The sequence below is a fragment of the Nicotiana sylvestris genome, chromosome 9, assembly GCF_000393655.2.
Source record: "Nicotiana sylvestris chromosome 9, ASM39365v2, whole genome shotgun sequence".
Taxonomy (NCBI): domain Eukaryota; kingdom Viridiplantae; phylum Streptophyta; class Magnoliopsida; order Solanales; family Solanaceae; genus Nicotiana; species Nicotiana sylvestris.
In genome coordinates, this window is record NC_091065.1 from 173,571,142 (window position 1) to 173,581,910 (window position 10,769).

A 10,769-nucleotide genomic window follows, 5' to 3' on the forward strand; every position below is an offset into this window, starting at 1 on the left:
AAGAGAGAGTTGCTCCGATGGTCAACACCCCTCACCTACAACTTCAGGGTTGTGGGTTCGAGTTACCAAAAGAGCAATAACTCTGATAAAGGGGACAAAAGTGGAATAAAAAAAATGGAATCGGTTTTTTGTTGCTAGAAGATCAAAAATTCATATTTTAAGTAGCTATTTATACTAAAAACATATTTTGAAAGGCCCTTATTTTTTAACAGCGGTAACTAGTTTGCACATATAAAGATTGTTGAATCCTTTTATCCATCAGGTATCATTAGGGTAAAAACAAATATTTTGCATATATAAAGATTGTTTAACCTTTTAAAACAAGGTACGTTTTTAAGTGTAAGAACGAAGATGGCTCAAATTGCAATTTTTTGATTTTCTCCCCTATAATTATTTGGCTCCGAATTGGGTGTGTCGGAGGCAATGAGGTACCTCTTATTTGGTTTGATGTAGACACCTAATGCGAATAAAATATTTTTCATTAAGAACAAACTTTTCTTTAATGGAAGCTTTTCTTGAACTTTTCCTCCTTTATTTATGTCTGTTTTAACTGAATAATTGAAGAGTGAATTAAAAAGATTGTAGCCTGACAACTGTGGGTACCAGAGGCGGAACTATGTGGTGGGGGTCACATGACCCCGTTAGTCTCGGCAAAAATTCTGTATATACATATTATATATATATATAGATTGTAGCCTGACAACTGTGGGTACCAGAGGCGGAACTATGTGGTGAGGGGTCACATGACCCCGTTAGTCTCGGCAAAAATTCTGTATATACATATATATATATATATATACCCCTTAAATATTTTAAGTGTGCCCCCAGAAACAAAGAGGCGGATAATTGATTGATTTGTGGCCTTAAATTCCCAACTTTGCTGGGAGGTATGTTCGAAACCCCCTTTGGTCCTTTAGGTTTTTTTTCCCTCCTTTCTATTTTTATTCTTTGAGTACAATATAATTTATATTTAATAGCAAATTGCTTTATTTTACTTTTATCTCTTTTTTTTTTTAATTTCATTTATAGTTTAGTACTAATACACAACAGTCAACTTAATTAATTTTATTCATTCTCTTCCCATAGCACCCGTTTTGCGAAGAAATTTCTGTTTCTCTTTATATATATATTCGATATTTTTTTTCTTCTTTAGAATTTTATCGCTGGTGATTAGCATACAGTGGTGCCCCATCGCGCTCAAATCTAGGGTCCGCCTCTGGTGAGTACTATGTATATTGATAGGTCAAAATCGAGCCTAATCAAGTTTTATTTCCCATTATATACTACTATAATATATTATAGTGGACCAATCTGGAAATAACAAGAAAATATAGAAAAGTAAGCAAGACTTTTTAAGTTTAAAAAGCACAATTTGAAAGAAATAGTTAAAGACAAAATTTGAACAATATAGAAGGGAAAAATATAGCTAAAATAGCAAAAGTTTAAAGATTATATGGAGGGTCAAAGTGATATTATTAAAGCTAATTTGAGATATTATGGAAAAAATGATGAGATACTTATTTTGGTTCCAAATGAAAAGCAAGGTTTTGGTTTTTAAACATTTTTATTTGGTTTTCAAAAACCAACTTCATTTTTAAAATAAACACTTTGGTTTAAGGAAAAAAGAACTTTTTTCTGAAGTTGGTGTACAAAAAGAAAGCATTTTTATTACATAAAATAGTTGTCCTCAAAGCTCCTGTTGCAAAAGAGTAAAAGGCTTTCCCTCCAATTTGCCATTTTACTTCCTATGTTCACGGAGCTAGAGCTTCGGCAATGGGTTCGGCTGAACCCGGTAGATTTAGTTCAAACTCTATATTTGTCTTAGGAAAATTATTGAATACATAAAAATTCTTACTTTAGAAGCCACTAACATAAAATGGCTAGAACCCCGAACCCAATAACTTCGAATCTTAGCTCGAGCTCTGATCCCTCTATGGACCATCTCATGCCATCAACAAGTAGTACTACTGGCATTCCCAACATATCAGCAAAACACTTAAACGTAGATTTTTTGGGGGAAAAAACACAATCTGAGCGACAAAAGGCTGAATCTTAGTGGATAGTGACAGCAAGGCTACTCTGCACTAAAAGGTAGAAGTTCTCTCCATTAGAAGTCTTCTAAAACAAAGTGTATAAACAGCCAAATAAGGAAACAGACTAGCATTGTCAACTAATGAACTTTTGAGCTGTTGAAAGTTGCAAATTGAAAATGACAGTATTTGTTGAAAACCCTTTATTTGTAGCAACCAAACCATGCAATTGCCTCATAAATTGAATATCACTAACAGCTAAATACAACCTATCATCAGTTACTCTACCAAAGAAAGATCTGGTTGAAGCCACTCAACTAAAAGTTTAAACAAAAAAAACTTCAACTAAAGGTTAATTACATAGAAAAACTTGCAGCATCAAATATCCAGCTATTAGGGGCTATTTCAGTAGTGAAAGTTAAGCAACATAACTAACTATTGCTACTAAAAATTAAACAATATTGGCCAAGCGCAATACGTCTTGCATTTGGTAATTAGGTCAGTATAAACCTATTGTTACATGAGGTGTGCACAAAACATAACCGCATTGATACAAAAATTACTATTTAGCTGAAGTTGTGAGCACTATATAAAAAGGGCAGCCCGTTGCACTAAGCTTCTGCTATAAGTCGGGTTTGGGGAAGGGCCTTACCCTGCATTTCTGCAAGAGACTGTTTCCACGGCTCGAACCCGTGACCTCCTGGTCACATGGCAGTAACTTTACCAGTTACGACAAGGCTCCCCTTCTGGTGAGCACTATATAACAGCTCAAAATTCTTTCTACTGATGGTAATCAACTAGAATAACCGTACTCAAAAGTGCATATCTGCCACTAATTACATAGGTTTCCTCGAAATATGGTACGTAATGACAAACAAAGAGGGAAACCCTACCAGCAAATATGAAGAAATTAAAATAACCTTATATAATTATTTACCGAGTACAACCACCTACAGATCCCTTCTGCATAACGGACAAGAGCCGTGTCTCAGCAGCCATGTATCGATGCACAGTAGGTGAAACATGTGATGACATTGCGGCAAACATCTAACAGTTTCCCTCAGTTGGAAGTCCTGAATACATCATAAATAACACACATCAATCTGAATCATAAGTAATACAAACAGAAATAGAAATAGCAAATAAATGTTCTAAACGAAATTTACCTGTAAGCAGACTGAACATGAGACTCTCTCCCCTGTATCATCCACATTGTTGTCGTTGCTAATTACAATCTTTGGGATCTTCTCAACAAAATCTCCAGTCAAACCTTTTGACCCGCCTGTATCGAAAATGTTAGGGACCTCTTCATATGTAGTTTCAACAGCTCCCATCTGACTTTGCACTGCACTTAACATTGCTGGACCAATCCGCTCGCGAACTAGTCTACCACTTAACAAGCTGGCTATTACATCAATCTGTACATTTCAAACGATCCATCAATTAATCATACACCTAAGAAGTGTGAAAAATAGCTTGACATCCACATACAATTATTCTCATTCTCTCTTTAACTATTGGATCAGGAGTTTGTTTATCAAATATACCGGTATCCCAAAAATAGAAGTTACAAAAGAAGTTATGTTGCTTACCAAGTAAAGAAGACATCCGATTCCAGATTCATCGGATTGCCATAGTAATAAAGATGACTCAAAGACCTCAAGGGAGAAAACAGCACCAGAAATGGCTCCAACGGCGGCACCTCTAATAAATCCACTTTCTGTTTCTTGACCTATCAAAGCTCCTGTCATTGCTCCTAATAAGGTGCCCACTGCAAAGAAACCAATTCCATTCATTATTACCTTCACATTTCAACAACAACTACTATCACGCCTCAGTCCAAAATAAGTTGGGGTCTACTATATGAATCCTTACAAACCATCTATCTCCAGTTAAATTCACGCAACATTACACAGAATAAAAGTATATAAAAGAAGTACTAGAAATTCTCTATATCTTTCTATTTGCATAAAAATCTTTGATATGGATAAAAGACCCCTAGAAAGAATAGGACATAAAGTAATCGTACTAACATGACGAAAACATATCAACTAATTGATCGAATGTATAGATCTTTTTTTTTTTTTTCGTTTTGTTTTATCTTTTAGAGTTAGAAACAGTAGCCCCTTTTAACATCATCAGTTAAAACACAATCACCAAAAATTCTGCAAATCCCCATATCATTCTTGTAATAGGAAACGAGACTCAACCTTTTTACTGCAAATTTTAGAATATGTTTTCTTTTAGTCATATAACTATCAGACTTTAGCTCATCAACTCAAAACGATAACTAAAACTAAACAAAATATACGGTCAGACCTCTCTATATCAGCATCCTTATATAATAGTCATTCATTATAAAAGCCAAATTTTCTCGGAACAAATCTTTTTATGTTATGTTATAATATATGTCCTTTATAACAAAACTTCACTATAGCATCCAAAAAAATATCGGAACAGATACGGCTGTTATAGAGAGGTTTGATTGTACATTCAATCAAATTTTTTCACCTTTGAATTTACTCAATCTCTTCTGCTATATTCTTGAACTGTACAATACTCTAGCCTACCTAAAATACTCCAAAAAATACTACCTTTTTCAATTATTAGCAATATATCATACCCTAAATTTAGGTTAAAGACACAATCAACTAGGCAGCCAAGATTGACAATTAGAATAAAGAATTCCAAATACCCTTATTACACATGTGCAAACCCCTTAACAAAATGCATACACAAATGAAAATTCATAGATCCTCAATAGGAAAAAGAAGTCAATTTGATACACAATCACAGAAAATTGAAAAATTACATAAGAATGGAAAGTAAATATACTCACCTAATGCAAAGAAAAAGGTGAAAATTGCAGAGAACACATTGCCAATAATTGCAGATACAGCAAATCTGAAGAAATCTTTAGCTCTATCAATCAAATCCCTCATAGAAAAAGATGATACAATTGAAACAGCAGCAGAAGCTCGAGCTGGGTACGCGTAAAAATCCATTCTTTTTTACTTTTTTCTAAATTCAAGAGTTCTTCCTTCAAAATGGCTGTTTTTTAAAATATAAAAACAAGAAAGTTTAGGCAAAGAAAAACAGGTATAGAGCTATAAACCAATGTATATATTTGTATATGGTGCAGTTGTAAATATAAAGAGAAGAAGTTAAGAGGGTGATATGAATGGTGAAAAGAAACCACAAAACCAACTAGCATTTATAGCTTTGTTTCTCTCTCTCTCATGAGGGAAAACAAAAGTGTAACAAGAAATAGTTTAAATTATATATATTGTCAGTATAAAAAATTTAAATTGTTAGGTCTTTTTATGTGTTATAGTAGTTAATATGTTTAATAAAAAAATTCCAAAATTTTTCATTTTAAGAGATTGACAGGTAAATATTCTTTGGTGATCTGATAGTATGTATAACTTAAACCGGATAGAAAGGGCAGTTCGATACACAAAACATCTCGTATTCAAGTAAGGTCCGAAGAAGGGTCGTTTAAGGTGTGTGATGTAGACAACCTAACCCGATGCAAACATTAATGGATGCTTCCACGGGCTACACCCGAGACCTGTAGGTCACACGAACATAACTTTACCATTAATCCAAGACTCCCTTAAACTCGACGAGAAAAAAGATTTTTTTTTTCTTCTGCAAAACAGTTTGATTGAATGGGAATTGGGTTATTTTGCAAAAATAGTCAAAAGGGTACGGAGAGAGAAAGGGAAGCTTCTTTTTGACAAAAGATTGAATCTTTGCTTGAGGGTTTAATAAATGATTCACCAAATTGAGGTCAGATACTCACATTAGTCACATGCAATAAGCTTCTGATTGTCATTCATTTTTCTTCCTTTTTAGTTAGAGAAAGGGTCTTGGTTTGTTGATTTTTCTCCAACTCTTTCTTTAGTTTTCTATTATTTTTATTTTCATTATATTCAAATGGAGGAAGACATTTCAAAATCTAAACAATATTCATTATTTAATTCTTTCGATCATTCATTTAAGAAAACACTTGATTTTGAATTTGACCTGAACGAATATATCTTAAAACACCTTTCTTATTCTAGCTAAATCCTGTATGTTCATGCATTGACAGATTTAGGGGCGGAAGGGGTACCCGATTCCCCTTTACCAAAAAATTACACGGTATATATAAAGCAAAATTTAATTTTGTATCTTTATATAATTATATTTTGAATTCCCTTGACACGGTCCAAAAACATAGCTCATTGGTCAAGGCATTCAAAACCTTTATCACTAGCTCATTGCTAATGTCCACAGTCTCTTTTGATTTTTTAACTTTTTTTTTGAACTCCTTAGCAAAAATCTTGCCTCCGTCACTATATAAATGTAAAAACAAAATTTAGAGATCATCTAATTTTAGAAAATTCTAAATTAGTAGAAAAAGATTAAGTTATTAGTACTATCAAAATGGTGAACCTAATACAAAAAAATATAAAAAGAATATTCATATCATAAACTAACTTAGAGTTCAACTATAGTTGATCATTTGTTGTGTACGTGTATATTGTTTAGTAGTACTACAAGTATATTTTAGTAAAGGGGAGACTTTGCAGCCGTGGTTGGGTGAGAGATGGGTAGATGTCTGTGTACTTTTATGACAGAGATATTTCTTTTTGGAAGGTGGGCCCTCAGAAGGAGCATTGGGATTGGAACCTATCATTATTATGTCAGATAATAAGAATATTGTGTAGTCGTTTTCGAAATAATAATTAAAAATTAATATTATTTTTTTGTATACATACATATATATATATCTGTACGTTATGTATAAAATATATATAAACTTTATATATATTTTACGGCTACCTTATATAAATAGTTTCAGCTACAAGATCTTTATTGTTTTTTTTCTAGTTTTTTGAGTTCGGTTAATTCGGATTTGCGTTGCCTAAGGTTCATTAAAGATTAATACAATTTTTATTAGAATTTTTTTTATTCGTAAAATTTGAATTCGAACCGTTGATTAAGAATGAAGAAGTTATATTCATTTCCTCCTTAGCCTTGATGGTTGCTTGTGATCGGTGGCGGAGCTAAATTCTGACATCGTAAATTTTAAATTCTGACTCGGTATCTGCTTGTGATGAGCTTCCTGTGCAGTCATCTATGCACTGTTTGTTTTCTCTTCTTCCACCCCCCATTGGACGGCTTCTTTAGTGGCCCCTAATACGAAGAAAAAGAGCACAGCTACCCTTCATTTTCAATGTTTCGTTGCCGAAAATTAAATACTAGAAGAGAAATACTAAAATTTGAGTTTTTCTTTTAATTTTCTATTTAGATACTTGATCTAAGTCAACTGCAATAATGTGAATGTTAATTAACTATATATCAAGCTTGAACTATTTCGTAGCTACACTTGGGAATGATAAAAAATACAAGAGTACTAATTAGTAACATTTTATATAGAGATTTAACCTAAGCTTAAGATTTTTAGTTTTTCTTAGCTGTATAAATAGCCTTAGATTAATGTGATTTGAGCGATATGAAAAACTTAATAATTACATAAGTAATTTGTCAGCCATTGGATAAGAGATGAAGAAATGGAATTACATAACAAAATCCAAAATCTTACCTGCCAATTATATGTTTTAGTTTATATCAAAATAATTGTTATAAGGTCAATGCATGAACCAAAATAAGGTAGGTAAAACCAGAGCAAAAATTAGCTGAGGCCTGTGATTGATTAGTATTAACATAATAGCCGCAGAAACAACGGGGTACATTACAGTGGGCGAGTGAAAACTGGTTTTTGCCAAGTATGGCATGGATTAGATTGAACCAAGGTAAACATTTATCCATACTTACTGGTCCAATTAATTTAAACTCCTGCCACGTAAGATTAATTAAAAAGGAAAATATTTCTTATCGAGTTAGTAGTTTTTGAACTACTGACCCGATAAGATTTTATTTAACCATCTGACATCAGAAACCTAATAATCGGACTAATCTAATTCGCGTTGTATATGATCCATTTAAAAGGAAAATGCTCTATGTCACGAATTTTTAATTTATATGACTTGATCTCGAGATATTTGGTTAAGGGTGGAGAGATTTAGGCCTCATTTGTTTTGTTTTTTTAAGATTAAGACGTCTCAATCTGAATATACATCTGAATATCAAGATGTGTATTAAGATTAAGACATATAAATCTGAATATATTAAGATGTGTATTAAGATCTGAATACTAAATAATTAAGATTGTTTGATTTTTAACATCTTAATATATAAAATTTATTTTTATTTGAAATTAAGAAACATAAAATTCAAATGAAATACTAACTAATCTAATATTTTATCAATAAAATATGATAGTTGTTGGTGGTGATGGCTAACGGATGAATGTCGACTAGAGGCGATGGTTGATGGTAGTTTTGGTTGATGATGGTGGTTGACGCTAGTAGCTAGTAGTGATTGGTAGTGGTGGCGATTATGATTGAGGATGGTAGTGGTGGGTGGTGATAGTTAATAATGACGGGTGGTTGTAGTATGTTAGTTTGTATGAGTCCACCAAACCGTAGAGTACCTGGTCCTCTACAAGATTCTGCTGAGAATGCTAATAAAACAGTACGTAAATAAGGCAAAAAAAATTTACGTGGAAAAATCTCACACAAGGGGATCAAAAAACCACGACCTACACCTGTAGGCTTTTAACTTCACTAACTTGTAAAGAACCAATTACAAGCCACTTTGCAATGACTCATATTGCAAAGGATTTACTCAACTAACTTGTGGTACTCTTACCACAAGCCACTTTGTGACTTCCTAGTTACAAAAGCTTTTTCTAACTTGTGATGCTCTCACCACAAGCCACTTTGTAACTCTACAATTACAAAGACTTTTTCTTATGACTAAATCTAGTCACAACATAAACTCAGGGAGTTTACGGATTTATAAGAGAATTCCTAATCAAACGCTTCTAGGTAAGCAATTTAGGAGATACAATAAGTACAATGACAAGGTTACAACTCAACTAGGACAACAACAAGCTATCTTTTAGGAATTGGTCCGTAGTTGCGTTCAACCTTGATCTTCAAGCTTGTGAGGATTGATTTCTCTGTTTTTGCAAGAAGCTTGAATGAGAAACAGAAACCTTCAAGTGATGTTTTGTATAAAACTCATTTTAGGTACATCTTGATCACATCACTTGAAATAATGTGAGTACTTTATTTGGTTAGAGAATGAATGGGCGCTGGAGACAGTGCAGTGCGGCAGAAACAGTGCTGTCAGTCACTTCATTTCCAGTTATGTCCAATTGACTTTGTACTGCTATGAGAAAACCACAAGAGTATCAGGTCCTTGTGTGGGTTCCTAGCTCCTGAAGCTGTAGCAGTTCACCTTTAGCTGGAATGCGTTAAAGCTTGCAGTAGTCTAAGTAGGTCAGGTTCCCTATCTGGTTCTTAACAATAAGTTTGTTAGATCATCAAAACATAAGGCAAGAATATTTAAAATCTATCAATTTCCCTCCTTTTGATGATGACAAACTTAACATTTATAGAGTGGACTTAGAGTAGTAAGAACCTGTTTAAGTATCAGAGTAATACAGAGTTCCCCCTGAGACTATGCCTTATCGTAACAAAGGAACACAGAGTTCCCCCTGAGACTATGCCTTATTGTAACAATAGTTCCCCCATGTGTTCCCCCTGAGTATTATTTCCCCCCCCCCTTTTGGCATCATTAAAAAGAATAACAGCACAAAGAAGTCCAGCTAAGCTAACTCATGCCACATATGTGCACACAATCATGATAGAGAATAGAACACTGAAAGAGAATACTGACATAATAAAATGAGGATTAATATTAATAAAGTTTTAATATGCCTCTGCTTTGAAAAAGCGAGAGGCAACATTGGACTTGCTAACGGGAGCAGTAGTATTTCATCCCAACCACACACAAAAAAAAGAAAACAAAAACATCCGCCAAACCATCAAAAGAAAAAAAAACATAACAAACATATCCAGAAAACTGGTCACTGAAGGGGTACTTAGGGGGCACTAGGAGTAAAAGGCTTGGTAGCTGCAGGAAGTGTTTGGAGAACAAGGTCTATTCGGGCGTTTGCCAACTTTTGCTCATTGAGCAGTTCTGCTTTCAGGTTCTCTACTTGCGCCCTGAGATCATCATTCTCCTGTGTCAAATGAGCCACTTTATCGTTCGACATCGGAACCCCTCAGGCTTGCTGACCTTCCAAGATAGCATTCCTGGCCTTCAACCGACGAATTTCCTCAGCTGCACTGTTCTGGGCATTGATAAGCTGTGAAACGATTGATGTACTTCCTACCCCCCATACTTTTCCACACACTCGCACTCTTCCAAATTCGTCTGTGATAAAGTCTACTTTCGAGTCCCCACTTTGCCCGTCCCAGTGGGACTTTAAAGAATTTGAACCTGGAGTAAGCAAGAATCCATAGGGAAGGCCATGATCACCGTCTTTGAAGGTGGCAAACTTTTGCATGTGTTCAATCATAATAGCAGGTAGACTCACAGAAGTAAAACCGTCTAGTTGCTCCATTAGGAATAGGTCAGACTTAGAAGTCACTGACCTCCTTTCAGCTCGAGGCAATAGAACCTTGTTAACCAATTCAAACAGTAGCTGGTAAACAGGGAGTAGTGCTTTCTTATGGATCTGGTCCCCTTTCTGGTTAGCATTGTCTTTTACCACTGCATTTCTGAAGTTATACTGACACACATCTCTTACACTGGACACACCAACTGTAGGAACTT

The 10,769-nt window shown here is 34.3% G+C and overlaps 1 protein-coding gene across 2 annotated transcripts; it reads right to left on the minus strand.

Annotated features, from left to right (window-relative positions):
• Positions 1-1,647: 1,647 nt before the first annotated feature.
• LOC104247432 (NEP1-interacting protein-like 1) lies at positions 1,648-5,287 on the minus strand. Of its 2 annotated transcripts, XM_009803455.2 has the most exons (5): positions 4,870-5,153; positions 3,623-3,801; positions 3,197-3,448; positions 2,968-3,103; positions 1,648-2,084 (listed from the first exon to the last, which is right to left on the minus strand). In XM_009803455.2, the coding sequence occupies exons 1-4, from the start codon at positions 5,033-5,035 to the stop codon at positions 2,981-2,983; spliced, it is 720 nt and encodes a 239-aa protein (XP_009801757.1). In that variant the 5' UTR covers positions 5,036-5,153; the 3' UTR covers positions 1,648-2,084; positions 2,968-2,980. The 2 variants fall into 2 exon arrangements, with proteins under 2 accessions (XP_009801757.1, XP_009801756.1); XM_009803454.2 differs by lacking the exon at positions 1,648-2,084 and having other exon boundaries at positions 2,492-3,103; positions 4,870-5,287.
• Positions 5,288-10,769: the final 5,482 nt, after the last annotated feature.

Bases quoted from the DNA above. Each gene is read 5' to 3' on its own strand.
- LOC104247432 (XM_009803455.2), bottom strand. From the start codon at position 5,035: ATGGATTTTTACGCGTACCCAGCTCGAGCTTCTGCTGCTGTTTCAATT. The intron at 3,802-4,869 runs GTGAGTATATTT...GTTTCTTTGCAG, and splicing joins CACCTTTTTCTTTGCATTAG to TGGGCACCTTATTAGGAGCA. The intron at 3,449-3,622 runs GTAAGCAACATA...TGAAATGTACAG, and splicing joins TCGGATGTCTTCTTTACTTG to ATTGATGTAATAGCCAGCTT.